This window comes from Rhipicephalus sanguineus, chromosome 6, assembly GCF_013339695.2.
Source record: "Rhipicephalus sanguineus isolate Rsan-2018 chromosome 6, BIME_Rsan_1.4, whole genome shotgun sequence".
Taxonomy (NCBI): Eukaryota; Metazoa; Arthropoda; class Arachnida; order Ixodida; family Ixodidae; genus Rhipicephalus; species Rhipicephalus sanguineus.
Window position 1 is genome coordinate 65,511,352 of NC_051181.1, and position 16,987 is coordinate 65,528,338.

The 16,987-nt window shown below is 44.4% G+C and overlaps 1 protein-coding gene across 3 annotated transcripts in view; it reads right to left on the bottom strand.

Moving 5' to 3' along the window:
- Positions 1-314: 314 nt before the first annotated feature.
- Positions 315-16,987, bottom strand: part of LOC119395845 (mucin-12-like) — a 167,778-nt gene continuing 151,105 nt past the window's right edge. For all 3 annotated transcript variants that reach the window (XM_037662850.2, XM_049416788.1, XM_049416787.1), the window contains 3 exons: positions 12,383-12,450; positions 6,219-6,425; positions 315-4,614 (listed from right to left, as the gene is read on the bottom strand). In XM_037662850.2, the coding sequence (XP_037518778.1) occupies positions 4,411-4,614; positions 6,219-6,425; positions 12,383-12,450 (479 nt within the window). In that variant the 3' untranslated portion in view covers positions 315-4,410. The remainder of the gene's footprint in view (positions 4,615-6,218; positions 6,426-12,382; positions 12,451-16,987) is intronic.

Genomic DNA, 16,987 nt, shown 5'->3' on the forward strand with positions numbered 1-16,987 from the left:
TCGCGAGCCGCTTGTTGTGGGCTTCTTTTACGATGATTACTTGCTTGTTTGTTTGCCGGCATCTGGCAACTCTGCCTGGTAGCGAAGAGGAAGAGAATGAAGAGGACGAAGATGGCGCGTGTCTGATGATAGTTTTCTATCTACGACATACGGCCAACCTCTACCTTCACAGTTCTTCTGTCATAATAATAATAGTAATATTAATAATCAACTGCACTTATGTACATAGAGGAGTGTCCGCCGTTCAATGTCCATTCTGCCTTGGTTTGAGCCTCAGGCATATAACATTCTGGGCAACATTCAAGACACGTAGGTATTTGAAACAACCTTTAATTCACTATATACATATCTCGGTCAAGGAACAGAACAGAAATGCAATGACACAGGCACTTTGATTGGTTAGTTTGAAAACGCAAACATCGCGCGCATTCAATTCGTTCAAGCAAACACTCAAGGGTGTGTGGCGCACCGCCTCACCGTATATTGCAGCAGAACATGGATCGCCATTTACATTACCCCTCGTGAGTCACGCTATATTCAGGCACTGTCTGCACAGCGCAACACTCTGACATGTCCACAGAGCCCGTCCTTGAATACGGCGACTAAACAAGGATCACAATAAGTGCCATTTTTAAACTGAGATGAGCCTCAAGTTTTGGCACGATATAGCGCGGGAAAAATAATTAAACAGAAAGAAATGCACCACCAATTATAGTTACACTTTTGGTTTGCATCTTCTACGCGAAAGCTCGTCGCTACGGTTCATTTGATTATATTGCATAAAAGTTAATTGCGCTGCCAGCTACTCAGCGTAAAAATAAGGCACTCTGTATGTGTATAAGACAAATGCTGAGTCAGTGCAAAAGACAGGCAAGGCTTGTAAGTGCTTTAATGATGTCGCGCTGCCACAGCCTACCTGTTTTAATATAAAGAACGCAATAGCGAATGGCAAAGCGCATAGAAAATGCAGGTATTCTGACATGTGGTGAAAAAAGCAGTAGAGGAAGTCGGAAGTGTAAAAAGTTACAAAAGTACATTACCACGCTTTCAAAATCTATGTACACGAGGACAAAGTTCCTCTGTGGAAATAAAAAAGAAGAGTGACTACACGCAAGCCACATTCAAAGTGACTGATGAGCCATTATTGTGACTATGAGGTAAACTGGCAGATAGCCACGCTCGTCCCTTTAAATCACTGCAAATAACTGTTTGAGATTGCTGAAAGAACTCAAGACATTGATGTAGCAACCTCGCGTATTCTTGACTGTCTACAAAATGTGTACACAATAATAGTCGCATACATGTGTATGGTTGTCTGCGGTTGCTCTATGGAAGAGTTGTGTGAGGAGTTGGGAACGAAATGGGGATTGAACTGCAAATTATTCGTACAGTTCGCTCTATATGTTAATATGTAATCACTAACCAGATACGCTGACATCTGTTTTCAGAGAACAACTTCTGGCAAAATAAGATTTCACAGCGAACTGCCACCTATAATACGTAATTGTAAACTCAACATCATTGTAAACTGTCACAAAGTATTTGGCAACGGTCCTCGGGCAAATCTCACATTATGGTGACCCGTAATACTTCTGGAGCAGATGGTCAACTTTTATAGACGTGCCTGCTTTCGCCTTGATAAAATTTTGCAACAAACTGTCAAAAGAAAGGGAAAACTAGGAGCAGTCTAAAACCACAAATGTAACGGCCACAAAATTTGGGACGCATGAAGTGGTCAAGCTCGAAAGCTCTAGCATGGTATCGTTGCGTGGTCGCCATGGATATCCAATGTAGCGCATGCAGCATCTACTATGAAATGTACAGAATGTGTCTAGTTCTAACAAGATCATCAGAAATAGTTTTAAGGCACTCCTAGTGCCGATGGCACATTCTGTAGTGCGGGTAAATTCCTATTGTAATTGCCTAAATGTGCATATTGACTAACTGTACATGCTTCTAAGATTGTATGTCCGCTTAATGTTTGAACACGAGAGTCTAAGATCTAGTTGGCAAAAGGCAAAAATCTGTTTTGCTTCTCATTCCTCTTTTAGCGATCATCACGGAAACGGCTGCTAAAAGTGTTAAGCGCTCTTGTTTAGGTCAGCAAACTTGAATTGACTGTGCTTTCATTGAGCCCATAGTTTTATAGAAAAATGTGCGGCCCAAGGTTAAACTATTATGCATGTTCTTCAAAGTGAATTGAACTCCCACAACGACATTTAGCATAAACATCTACAGTGATTTCCACTGAAATACAACAACCGTGCTACCCAATAATGGTTATCAAGAGACACTTTCATTAGAAAAACACGTGTAATCACGTAAATAAAAACGTTTTGTTAGTAATGGATCAGAAACAAGTTGTACATCTTCAGAATCATAGTGGTGATGTACCTTTCCGGGTATGAATCCCCAATATCTTTTTTATCTTTCACGCGAAGCAATTTCCTTTTTTAGCGACCTTCCCCTGCAGACAACGTGCGTTCATTTACTGTACTATATAACATTCTACAAGTCAAAGAAGCTATTGCGCTAGTTTGGTACTATATTTTCTGCAGCATTCCACTACGATCACTTCTTCCTGCATGAATTCTGCATGCGATAAGCATCCCATAGGCCGCTTTTAAACAACCTTTCGCTGTTGTTCAGCTGAGCTTCAACTGCGAACCGTTCTATGCGCGCAGTCATCTACACTGTTTCCACCAACGATCATCTCTGTACACGTCGCCCACCCTTCCAAAGAATTATATGTTGTCATCCGCAGAAAATGACATATCAGGACAAGATGCGAACGTGGTGCGCTCGACCAAGGTTCAGATTCATTGTCTTCTCCAGGGTAGGGGTATAGTTCGATAAGTGACAAGAAAGTGCTGTCTACCATTGCCAAAACAAAGCTAAGGGCTCACAAAGGACACTAAAAGAGAAAGTACTTTGTCCATCTGAAACACTGGCTCAGAGTCAAGCTACAAAAAAAAATCCAGCTGAGCCAGAAGTTCTGGGGAAAACCGAGGCTTGACGTGATGAAATCGGCGAAGGAAGAATGTCGCTGGTAAGGACAAGCGGTCATGTCTTCTTCGGGGGCCTGCGGAAGACAGGTCCCCTTGTCTATTGTCAAAACGTTTCATTCCAGGGACACTGCTAATTCTACAACTTTTCAGCACTGGCAAGAAAAAAGAAACACCATATACTTGACTGGAATGTGGCATGTCGCTCTTTCCTCATCATCATAACTTACTTAAGTATGTCTCGCATTACAGCATTTATCACGACCACAATGCTTGGAATGGCACCCAATTTGCCTCAACGTAGGCGAGCCCGTTATACAATAAAGACACGCTCAAGGGCAAGAGGCCAGCCTGCTAGGTCTCTTGTCACATTGCACTGTGATGACACAGCGGCGTATTTTCACACATTTACGCGCACATGTGAATCCCGAGCAGCTTTCACACACTCGAGCAGACAGTCAGAGTAGTAGCGTGGTCGCTGCGCTGTAACACTGTAGTAATGTCCAAGCTTGTAGTCCAACTTGTCATGATTGTGACCAGCAAGGACAGTGCGCACCTTGTGCAGCTCCACAAGGGACACCGATTGCAGATGGGCACCACGTGACGTGATGCGCGGTTCTTGACGAAGCCGCGTTCAGCGGAACAAGCTTTCGTATCCAGAAAGGCCAAAATCACTGGAGTAGGTTTTCAGGGAACCACAGATGTGCTGCAGCAATGCTGAAATGACTCATGGCGGGTGATGTGAAGTTGAAGCTGAATGTCCACTTCCTGCTCATGGCGATCGCCCCCTTAATGCGTTTATATAGCCATCGAAACTCCGCTGCGCGTAACCATTTGTTTTTCAGGCGACGCGCTATGCTTCTATTTTACGTATGTTAACCAAAGTTCTACGATATACAGGGCTGGTACAGGAAGTGCTCACATCATTTTTGATTGGCACACAGCCTGCTGTACACTTGTGGAGCTTTTTGCGCCTGCAGACGTGTTTTGTTAATCTATACGGGATTCCAGCTGCTTCTCTGGCGTTCTGCTATTTTTTTTACATTAAAAACGTCATAAGTAACCTCTTACTACAGCTCCTCTTCAAATGTCATCGCAGCGCACACGTCTTAAACAGTGCCTTTCCTAACAGAGCCAAATGCAAGTTAATGGAACGCAAAGACTGATCATAGAACAGTTCTTCCCGAATCAAGTTTGGTCGATTTGTAACTGGCACGACTCTCGATAGTTCTTTCAGAACTAAAGTAATCTTGTGCACTGCGCTCGCGGAGACCCTCCTCTTTTCTTCTGCACTTCCTGTGTACTCAAGCGTGTTTGCATCGGAGGCCATGAGTCCAAGCATTGCCTAACAGCCGACTGCGGTACCCTGGAGATCTCGTTCCAGCGGTGCGACGAAGACCGGGCTTCAGAGCCGCGTGTCCTGTGCGTCGGGCTTGTCCTTGCGCTCGCTGACTATCTGCGAGTACGGCACGACCCAGCCGTCGCCGTTGATGTGCGTGCCGTTGCCGTTGATGGCCTCCTTGAGCTGGGCCTCCTCCTTGAGGATCTCGTCGGCTGGCCGCAGGTCGCCCATCTCTGCCCGCATGTGCAAGTCCTTGGTCAGCTTCTCCTGTACGGCCATGCAAAAAAGTCGGAGTTAGCGTTACGCTTGACGCATTGCAGTGATGTCTCCCGCAAATAAATGGCGGTATGGGTTGAATAATCTTCTCAGTTAAATATTATAATGAGTTTAGACTCAGCCAGTTCATTTATTTCCGCTTCAGGTCTTAGATTGAGACCCATTCGTTGGCTCCTATACAAAGGTAAGGGGTGTAACTTCTAGATGTACACCGAGAGACAAAAAGGAGTGGCAGGAACCTTAACCGGAATACATTTTCGGTCAATTACGCTGTTTGTTTTTTTTTTTTTTTTTGAGGAAGTGAAGTGACCTTTGGTAAGAAGAGAAATACAGAGAATGAGAAACGTTAGAATGAACAGGAGGGCAGTCCATTTAGCTTCAATTACAAGCCACAAAAGTAGGGCTGTCCTTGCTCAAGGAAAAAACGACGGAAGGGATCAAGGGAAGCGCAACGGTTATTTACCTGCGCAAAAACAGCCATACTCTTGTCGCTTGTACTGGAACATGAACCGCCTAGCCCAGCAACGTGTACTTCGAGTCCATTTAGCGGTGCGAAACATAAGTATAGTGCCGATACGATCATGCTTGCAATGGTAGCAATGTGTAATCTCTAATGCCGAGACGGATAGTCATATTCAAACGTAAACGTAGGTGTGGAAGCCGCGAATCAACAAAGCAGTTGGTCATTACGTTTGTCAGGGACGCATTGCAAGCCAGCAACTCGCGTATTCATACCGACTACCTTGTGAAAGGCATCGTGCCACCCTCATCATTAAAGCTGCAGTTTAGGATAATTTTATTGCTTTTTAATCCCCCGGTCAATCTTACTAATTCCTCACTTCTGCGACGGCGCGAAGGAAGGACGACACTAAAACATGCGATCGATAAATGGACAAAAAAGCAAGGCATCAAAAAACAACAAAGAACGCTGATCTCACGAAGCAGCATGTGTATGAGAGAACCAAAACTGCGGTTTCATCGTACTAAGACTGCAATTTTTATTAGGAAAGACTTGGCTAAAGCTACCGAATATATAGGGAAGCCCAAGTGGTGTAAACTTTCAGAGCCTTCCACTACCGCGTGCGTCATAACGAGATCGTGGTTCTGGCACGTAAACCGTCCCCCCCCCCCCCCCCCCCACACACACACATTGTTACTTATTAGCTATACAATATTCTTGTGGAATACTGCACAAAAACATTAAAGGATTGTGAAACGTTTTTTTATATATCTGCCGCCAAGACTAAGCTGTGGACGTAAAACTATTAACAGAAGTTATAGCTGGGCGACTTAGTCTTGAATCATCTCAATTTATTTGTACGTAGGACACAGCCCGTAAGACACAAAGGCGCACACAAGCATAACTGTCCGTGTTGTATCTTACGCTATACGAGTCAATTCAAGCATAGACGTAACAATGAGCTTCTTTATCAGAAGGAACTGAGTTGCGCGTTTGATGCAGCGTTTTCATGCATGTACAAATCCTGAGTTGCTTTGCTATTCTGTTTGTATTCAGCTCCACATATTTCGCAGTCATTTTCTCTGTAGCGCGCAGAGGTCCACAATGAATCATTATAAATGATATAGACACTGACCGAATCGGGCGAGTACTGGTTTGAGGAAAGCGTTCGACACTTGACCATGATGACCACGAGCAGGGCCAGTAGAAGCAGGGCCGCCACCGCCGCTCCCACGATGACGTAAACGAGGCCAAGAGATGACCCCAGGAAGGTAGTGCTGGGCTCATCTGTCTTGTGCACTATGGGCAATCCGTAGAAGACGTCCGTTATCGCTGTTCCGAGCTGCAAAACAATAATAGGATTCCGAAATTTCACTTCCATTATAGAGTTTATTTGCATTGGCGCACTGAATGGTTGTTACAGTTGCTAACAGGGCAGATAATTATCGTTTACCTTACCGTATGCTTACACCGCCTGAGAATAAGGTAGTGAAAGCTGCTGCGACTGTTTATTTAATTCGTGCGGTTCGCGAAACTTTAAACGAAAACTTCCGGCCAATACGTAGACGCCATCAATATTCACAATAGCTGTATGGGAGTAGATCAACACAGCGAGGTAGAAATCATGGCACAGGCAGCACTAAATTCTTCAACAGAATCAGGCTTCCAGAAGAGACATGACCATCTTGTTGTTTACGTTCTTGCTGTTGTTGGTGGTAGTGTTGTCTTTAGCGTGTTGGGGATTCAAGGCCCGTCTGACGGTCAGCTAAACGTCTCGGAGGTGACGCCGGGCAGACAAGGGAAAAGGCGCATATTCACTGTTCGACATCTAAGGCCCTTCTGAATTGTTGCCGCAGCCACCCAGGCTGGCTCCGTCACATGTCACACGTGGATGCAGTCCGCATGACAAATATGAGAGACATAAAGGCGATATGAAACCTCTAAGGCAGCTTAGCCTGTGTTCTTGCTTTACCCATGGTAAAAGTACCTCATTGTGAAGAAGCACGTAAAGGCGAGCCAGCGAGAGCATACGACGGAGCGGCCGATCGCTGGAAGCAGAGGAACAAGGAACAGCTCGTGCTTCATAAGAGAATAAAAAGGGTTCGCGCAGGCGAGTCAGTCTTGGAACACGGTAAGAACGGGCCGGAGGTCTACCGAACCCGCATCGACGCGCGGGGTTCGCGCACAGAGGCGCCTGCCTTCGGGATAACGAGCACCTCACGTTCTCCGCCTCGCAAGACCTGTTACGTGGACTGCTGCTGTCGGGAAACCCGCATCTACGTGCGTTGTTCATCCTACCGGACGTCGTTCCACCGTCAGGACAGCGAGCGTCTCAAGAACTTCACCTGGCGCTAAAGAGACCCTGGGTGCTACCGACAATGGCGGCTACCGTCTACCGAGTGTCGGGTCACCCACTCGGCCCATGATCCCTGCTGCTCCTACGTCAATACCACGCCGGACATCTACCTGACGACGACTACGTCATCACCGGGACTCTGCCAGCCCGCTACTCTCCAGACTCTAGCGCCGCCACGTGGGAAGATGGGCTGTAGTTGTACGTTCTCGTCTTATGTACTTCGTGTGTGTGTGCCGTCCAAACATAATTGTCGTGTGATTTTTACAATCAGCCACCGTCTCCTCCATTTTCAACGCGTTACACACACTGCGGCGCGACGATCCTAAAAAAATACATCACACGCATAACCACTAGCGGGAAAATGTCTAATAAATGACCTTATCATTTCAATATGTAAGAAAATACAATAAAGACTTGAGATCGAGAGCATTCTCTGAGGTACCTGTAACTTCATGTTGAACTTCAGAAAAACATATCCCTACAATGCGAGCAGCGTCGTCTTCAGCCGGGCCGCGACTTCCAAATTGTACTGAAGCAACTGCTCTCAGTCTTAGTGCCATGCAAAATCATTCATTTACACTCGCGATTGTTGAAGGGTGGGTTCCAGGCGAGCGCGTCAGGCTCTTAGCTGCAGAATGGCGCACTGGCAAGTGCTCAACCCAGCGCGAGCTCTCATAGTAACTATTTCTGCTACCTCGTTTCCATGCCTTGGCTTGTCATCGTCGTCTCCACTTGCCGTCATCCATTTACGAGTACAGGCTATCGCTACTCTGTCTCCTACATTGTCCTTGCCGGGCATACAATCACTGTCGCGCAGCTACACGAAGACTTGGCAACGGGGACGTTATCGGACGCCTGATAATTTCTTGGCGCTGTGGAAAGCTTCGCTGTTCGCGCAATGTGCCTGCCAGGACCGCTTTCGGTAGTCTACATCGACTAATCGACCATGATTCTATCAGAAATAAGCACTCGTGGTTGTTTGCGATGCGCGCAGGGTACACCATTCACTCTGTCTACACCATAGGCATGGACACGCCGGCATGTGGCCTTGATGCTTCAGCGCAGCGGTATCTTGTCCAGAGTTCTTAAAAGTGCGTCGCAGTATACGTCTCTGGAATGTGTTTTTCTTTTTCCAAATGGGGACCACATTTCATGTACTCCCTCTGCCATGGCCGTCATAGCTTCGCTGGAGCCATCAAATGATGTTCAAGAAGTGGGACACCCGTTTTATCCCTGATGTTGTTCACCCTCGTCATTTGGGAAGCAGGCTGGTACGGGACAGCTTATTTCCAAAAGAACGGGGGGGGGGAGGGGGGGGATGATGCTGATTGCTTGCGTGTACATTCAGATAGCATCGAAAGCTGGAATATCAGCGTTACATACGACGAAGCCGTTCATTCGTCTCGTTGTGGAGGCTTTCTGCCGAAGATGTCCTGAAGGCACTGGTTGCAAGGCTAACATCAGTCTGGTTCAAATGGAACATTTTCAACACAGCTAGCGTCGGGGGCATTATAGCAACATAGTCAAGGCGAGTGCGGGCGATACCCTCGTAAAACGTGAGAAATTTTTTAAACACTGTCGTATGGTGGTGTATGATGGAAGATTTTTAAATATTTCTTGCAACACAGAGGCAGCTTGCGCTAGTCGGTACATACCCACGAGCGCCGTTGTCTGTCCCCTGTCTTCGTCCTTATTTGCGCGCAGTTCCCTTTATGAAAATGATTTATTGTTTCCGGGTACTTGATCAATACATATTTATTATCGGAGACGAAAGGCACTGCAGAGCCCAAAATCATTCCGAGGAAATTTTGCTGATTGCTTACAGTGAGTGTAAGTTCGTTAATGGCGAACCTTTAGACGAGCTTTGCAGCTGCCTTGTTACTGTCAACCATTGATACTAGAAGCCCCGAGCTAAAACACCATCCTCGAAGCATTTAATTTATTTATCTTTCTTTATTTATTTACGTACGAGCTTCACGTCATCGCCATCCTTACCCTCCTCCACCACCCTTTCTGTCCATCGATTAATCGCGGCTCCGCCGCAAGCCACCGGCTTTTTCTCGACTTTATGGAGTATTTTTTCGAAGTGACGGTCTCGTTGTTAATACAACAACAAAAAAGGTGGACTTAATTGGGATGAAGGAAATAAATTTGTTGGATGCATATCCTTCGGGAATGTGTGTCACATACTTTTTTACCTGCGGTCAGAGTTTTGTCTGGACAGCAGGCTCCTACATTACCAAACTTTTCTCGAGTACAAAATGATCGAACGGAATTACTACTAATCTGATATACCACTCTAGCTTCGGCGAGTGTAAGCCACCTTTTGAGAAAGCAGCTGTATTGGAGATGTGTGACGATCAGGTCGTGTGTGAAGTTTCATAGTTATGAAACAAGGCAGAAATATAGTGTACTATGTGAATTGAAAGAGGATTAGGTGAACATATCGCCCTGACCTCAAAGTAATTGATGAATATAGCGTCTCTTCCATGATGCGGCCTCACCGCAAAAAAAATATCCAACGGTAGGACAACAGTTGCATACTTGAATATTCAGTGAACCTATACGAAAAAAAAGTTGTTCTTTAGAGAACAGCAAGAAAGTGGACAGAGTAAAGAAAGAGGGGATGAGCCGAAGTAAAGCAATAACCGCTGCTTCTTTTGAACATTTGTACCCTTCTATTTGCTGTTTCGTAACTTTACATATTTTTGCATGTGTATTTACAATGTAGCTACTGGTTCTCACCCAGCCGAGGCTGCTACGTGTTGGTAATACCGTGTTCGATCACCTTCTCAGACTTTTTTCGTATATATACGCGTATTATTTGTTGTTTCACCCATAAATAGATTGTGCTCAGCGCGTGTGTTTGTAACGTCTTTCCGCTAAACAGCTTTAGTTTTCGGCACATAGGTGTTCCGTGCTACGTTCACGCCAGTAACCAAATTTTTACTAACTGGATAATTGACCTCTTTAAATTAGCCACTTGTCAATCAGGCCCACTTTCGCGTTTTTTAGTCTTTCACCTTCCTTCGACTTTCGGAGTTTCTCTTCAGTGACAGATGACTTTAAGTCTACAAATGGAACGGTCTGTAAAAAGACGCCTTATAGAAACGCCCCTGGAATAAAAGCTTCAACGGATAAAAAGACTTGAATAGATATGACTTCTTTTTTAATAGTGCTCGAGCGAAATCAAGAGTCCTTAGGTAATTACTAGGCTTGTGCGAATATTCGAGCACTTCGAATATTCGAACGAATAGTACAGTATTCGAATTCGCTTCGATTCGAATTTAAATTATTGAAAATTTTGAAGTATTCGAAATGAACGAATAGGTGTATATTACTAGTCCGCTTGTAATCCCTGTAAAGGTGGTTTTACTGCAGTAGAGCGGTGCTATACCGCGAATACACCTTTCCAGGAAAAATCCGCACTCTTCGCTTGTAATTTTCTGCAAAGGTGGTTTCACTGCAGTGGAGGGGTGCTGTACCGTGAATACACCTTTCCAAGAAAAATTCGCACTGCCGCGAAGCCCCACTTCAAGGGTAAATGAACATATTACCCTCACATCGATTCATCATTTTTTAAGTCTAAAAACTTGTTATACCGGCTTATACGCTCCAAGTGTAGTAAATTTTAAAATGTAACATATTTTACAGGTTATCACTTGCATTCTACCGAAAGCAAATCCTGCTGCTATTCAAAGTTGCTTCCACTTCCTTTGAACCAAAAAGAATGACATTTGCACATTCCTTGTTACATTATTAAAAAAACGTTGTGCAGATTGGTTTCGTCATGACAAATATGCTCGTTTTTCTTTATAATATGCGATATATACTATTCGAATTCGATTCGAAATTATTCGACCAAAATCACTGTTCGCTTCGAATTCGCTTCGAACCTAAAATTTACTATTCGCACAAGCCTAGTATTTACAGCAACTTGCGAATCTCCACTCTTCAGTCGCACACTTGTCACCATAGCCCATGAAAGCATGCTATTTATTAAAACACGGTTCGTGCATAGCACGCACATGTGATGATATATACATGATATATAACCAGCATATAAACTGTGCATAAAAGACACGTGTATTTCGGCGGATATACAATGTTCTTCGAGTTTTTGTGGTTTTCATAAATTTCACTAGTTCAAGTACAAGGTGATAATCGTACAGCTATTTTGTTAAATGTTTGCACCTTGCGGACGAAGCCGCAGTATGCTTACCGTGTTCAAATTCATCAATATTATGAAGGTCTGAGACCTCGGCTAAGTTGTAAAGAAAAACAAACAATACAAAAAGGCGAAAACTGTTGTACAAGGCTTGGTCGACATAGCGCAAGCAATTTGGTTACGAAAATTTGCTGCTGACATCGATACCAACGCGTCTGCGTTTACATTAGCAGTTCAACAGGAGCAGTCGGGCGTAACTTTAACAACGTGCCACTGGTTGCAGAAGCGCTAAAGCATACGGTAAGTTGAAGCTAGGCTTCTCAATTTAGACTGAGGAACATGCTGCACGAATATGTGCGGGAGGAGTAGAGAAGCAACACAAGTGAAAAAAAATATAATCAACTGTATCCATTCTTTAGGGATTGCACTTGAGTACCTCACCTTGTGCTCAACATGAAGTTCCTTATTCGGGAAATACAGAGCTTGAGAGAAAGGAAAGGGAAAGGCAAGGAATGTAACCAAGCTTTGGCTCGGTTGGCTGCACTCGCCTGAATTTAAAGAGCTCTCTCATTATACGTAGTTCTCTAAACATCGTAACATGAAAAAGAAAACAAAAGAAATAAATAATTGCAGATTGCAGAAAATCACGTTGCCTTCAAGAGAATTGCGTTTTCTTACTCTCTCCTAATGATGAGACTATTTGTCATCTGTTGAAAAGATGTTATAGGTGATAGCTTCGGGAGAAAAATCCGTACCAAGCGTTATATAGACTTACCCTATCTTCAAATGTCAGCTTCATGTTGGTGAGGACTGCAACGACAGTATCACTTGGAACCACTGAACCTGCAGTCAGGTACAACGCGAAACGTCAAAGATCTTTGGGGCAACAATGAAACAATCAACTTTTCCAGATTCTTACGAAAATAGCTCTTATTAAATCAACAAATATTATATATATAAAAGTGTCATTCTATTCTCGCGAAGTGACACTTTCTTTTAGATTTGGGAATACAAGAGACTATCAAGTACACGAAAATAATTTTTATAAAACCGCGTCGACTTAATGTTGTATGCGGGAGGAATATGCAGGCATTCCGCCCGCTGATTTGGCGCCGGTAAATCGAGCAACTCTACATTCCACACAAGTGATAAACAGCTAGTGGTGAATGCAGTCTCGCATCTCGATGGTCTGTGCACGAGATGAGACTGACAATAACTGTCGGCGCCGCGAATACGCGCTGGATTACACTAAGACAACGCATCAAGCGTCTAAACTGACTTGCTCGCACGAGGCCCATCCTTAAGTGGCGCTCCATTCCCGGAAACCCTATGCGCTGTGGCGTAGTGGTAAAGTAAGCCTTTGGCGCACTGATCTCGGTAATAGCGACTCATAGTTCAAACGTCGCAAGCGAAACAATATTATTTATATACCCATGTGTGGCAGCCTCTGCATTTACACTTCCTCGCCGTCTCTTCCGTACAGCCCCCATTGGCGAGCGTGCCCAAGCCTCTGATTTCTGGTCGACTCAACGCACAATTTCTCTGAGCTGCCGCAACTTCAAGCTCAAAAAGAAAGGCCCTTATACCGTAGAACACGCCACTCAGTTGTTCATTTCTTTATGTAAAATCCACGATAACATCATAACGTACACTAAACTGAAATACCAATCATATTGGCAAGTATAGCGGACCGCTAGAGCATCCCTTCATGCGTTTACTGTATATATACGCAAGCGCCTAACACACGTGGCGAACGCTTCGAATATATCTGTTGAGGCGACAAAGATGAGGCAGCTGCGTATCTCATGATGGACACAGCGCGAACGTTGAATTCAGCGCGCTCTTCCTGCTTTGTTGCTGCCGCGATACGCTTTGTAAGTTCAGTACTTCTGACGCAGTGGTAGTCCGTGGTAAAAGAAATTCGACAAGTAAGACAGCGTTAGTTGTTTGTTCCTTGTTACATTAATACAAAGACACATGCAAACCTACACCAATTTCTCTCTGTGTGCAGTGAGGGAGGGGGAGAGGGGAGAGGTGTGTCCCCCAGAGTGAAGCAAAGGACGGTGTGTGCGTGTGTGTGTGTGTGTGTGTGTGTGTGTGTGTGTGTGTGTGTGTGTGTGTGTGTGTGTGTGTGTGTGTGTGTGTGTGTGTGCGTGCGTACGCGCGCGTCTGGCTGTAAGAAAACTTTGAGTCATCATTTGCGTTCTTTCTGCTGATGAGGAGAGACGCTTTTGTTATCTTCTATTTCTATCCCCTTGTCCTTCCTGTGCGTTCTATTTGTGCAACCGGTTTAACGTTATTGGCAGGGCTGGGCAAAGATACTTTGAAATTGTATCGCGATACGATACAAGATACTCAGGCAAGAAGTATTGGAGATACAGATACAAGATACTGCTGCAAAAATTGTATCCGATACGATACTTGGCAATTGTATCTTAAGATACTTCGATACATTCTCAGATTTGTTATTATAGATCCATATAATGTAGCAGCAAACGCCTATGCACGAAAATGTCTGCTTCAAAATTTCTTAAGAGTGGCCTATTTTGTTTCACTTGAATGAAATGTCTGTTAGTATCTCAAAAGTTTTGCCCTTCTTGCTCAAAGTACATTAGTTTCCTTCCAAATTAATTTATTGGGGTTTGGTTTAGCTTCTTCACAGGACAATTCTTTGTACATTTCGCTGACAGCGCTACTTGCATTGCACAGCTTGCCGACCATCTAGCAGGTTGCCATATAATCACAACAACTTCAATGAGAAGCCTTCTCACGAAGGCGCAAATACCGGTGTGGACTTTTACTTTGTCCGTAAAAGACAGCTTGCAGAATGCCGAATATCCGGACAGGTGTACGGCAGCAACAACGCTGGTAGCGACTTTTATTTTCTTTTTTTTGGAGGGGGGGGGGCGCATGGTGTATACTAGGGGTTTGAGCCATTTCGCTAGCGGCCCGGCCCGCACACATGACCGTCTTCGTCTCATTTGTTGTTATTTTCTAAATAAGTATGTTCGTGATCTGCACAGACATGACTGGTCTCAAGCATTCCTTTCTTGAGGAACATGTGGTCACCATGTGCTAAAACATAACCGTGGAACAAAAACTCTATATTTCAGAATCCGCGTCCAGATATCAGTCATTCTGTACATCCCTATCGATGTTTCTCGAATCCTGACTCTAAATCCCCTTCAGAAATGACCTATATATGAGATACGGGAAAGGCTTCCTCTCAAACGTCATTTTGTTCAAACTCTCTCCCACCACCTTCACTGCCCAGGCCCTTGCAACTAAATTTCGCGACTGCGGTCCGCTGGCTATAAACTCAGTTTGAGACCCCTGGTGTATACGTAGATGACCTAAAACTGCAATGAATTGTCATATTCTACTTATCTGCTGGCGTAAAGGAACCTATACTCACTCACGTGCAATCTTTTTAGCAATTTTCTTCAACGAGAGAACATGTGCAACACAGATACGTCTCAGACGTATTGTATATTTCCATAAATCGTCGCAGCACACCGCCGCTATTCGCGCTATTGCCACTTATAGCTCCCGTTACGTGGCGATTAGTAATGCGAAAAATATTCAAGAAAGCCTGAAACAGGAAAACAAATATAAGTAAAAGAGAGAGGTGGTTGTGTATCAAACATTCACATTGAATTTGTGCAGAAACACAATACAGACGGCGCCCTTAATAGCTACGAGCATGAAGTATTGTCAACTTACCTGTTGAGACAATGGAAAATTCAGTGCCTATGGAAAATTGCCTAAAACGGCTCGTTGGGACGTTCATGAGCAAAACAAAGTTTCTCGAATCCCCTTCCTAACATCTTTAAGGTGGCTCCTAATGATTGCCATTATTATAACGCAAACTCAATTTCGCTATTTTCTTAAGCGGTAAGCAGAATGTTTTGTACTGTTTACTCAAGGCACGCCCACACAATTATATATTTGTTTTCACAATCGCCTTGGCAACGTGTAAATGTGTAAACAGTAGTGGAAACAAAGTAGACAGAAGAATAATAAAGCAGAGATCTTATTTTGGGAGCGCGTTGCAAAAGACATACTGCAGTGACCAGACCGGAAAAACAGTGCAGAGACTTAGGTAATGTAAGGGATGTAAAGTGACAGCTAAGAAAGCACTTGTGCTAATAATCAAATTATGATTTCATAAATTCTTTGAATAAATGTAGCAAGAAGTGAAAAATACGGTACGCCAAGATAGTTTCTGTTAGGTAAACGCTTGCTCTTTTAGATCAGTACCAGTGGTGCTAACGTTGTTAGATTCTTATTTGCATATAAGTTAATTCATGGCTTGCAAGTCAAACTTACATCCACGAGATCATTCAAATCGCTGATATGCAAAATCCACACGGCGCAAAGGAACCCCATTCTTGCACGCATCACATTTCGTTACGGAGCAAGACTCAAGAGAATCTTCAATAACGACGCTGTAGCAACACAAGAATTTGCGCAATAGACGCGGCGCAGGACAGTGGCTAAGAGCAAGTGTCGCGGCATTGGCGCAACTAAAAAGAAAAGAAATCGAGCAAACAAAAGGTACGTGGGCTGGACGTAGACGTCCGCGCGCTTGTCTTCCTCATCTTCTGCCCGCACTGGGGTACTCTGGCGGAAAAATAAAATTGCGTCACTGCCCTAAGACTTATTCAGATGGCTTAGTGGCACCAGTACCAGCTTGAGAAGCGGAGCTTGGCCAGCGATTATTGTTTCGCACGGCTGTGTTGCAATAGAAGTATCTTGTATCTTAAGATACACGATACATTATCGAATGTATCGGAAATACAGATACAGATACTCGTCTTCCGAGAAGTATCGCGATACAGATACAAGATACTCATAGAGTATCTAAGATAGTATCTAAGATACATGTATCTTCGATACTGCCCAGCACTGGTTATTGGCGTCTTATCTATGGATTCATCGCTGTTTCATATCCTTGTTGACGAACCTTTGTTATCATGTTTTGCCACAGAGTGTTCTGCTTAACACCAGTGGCTGAGTGAGCGCTCTAGCTTTAGACGAAAATTTTAGCAATTACGTTCCCACTGACATTGTTTTACGGGATTTCCGCCGCGGTGGCATAGTGGTTACGGTGCTCGGCCGCTGACCCGAAGTCGCAGGTTCGATCCCGACCGGGGCGGTCGCATTTCGGTCGAGGCGAAATGCTAAAGGTCCGTGTGCTGTGCGAAGTCAGTGCACGTTAAAGAGCGCCAGATGGTCAAAATTTCCGGACCCATCCACTACAGCATGCCTCATACTCATATCGTGGTTTAGGCACGTAAAACCCCGGATATTGTCATTATTGTTCTACAGGACGAAAAGATCCCCGTAAGCTGCGATAAAATAAGGCATGTTGAAAAGC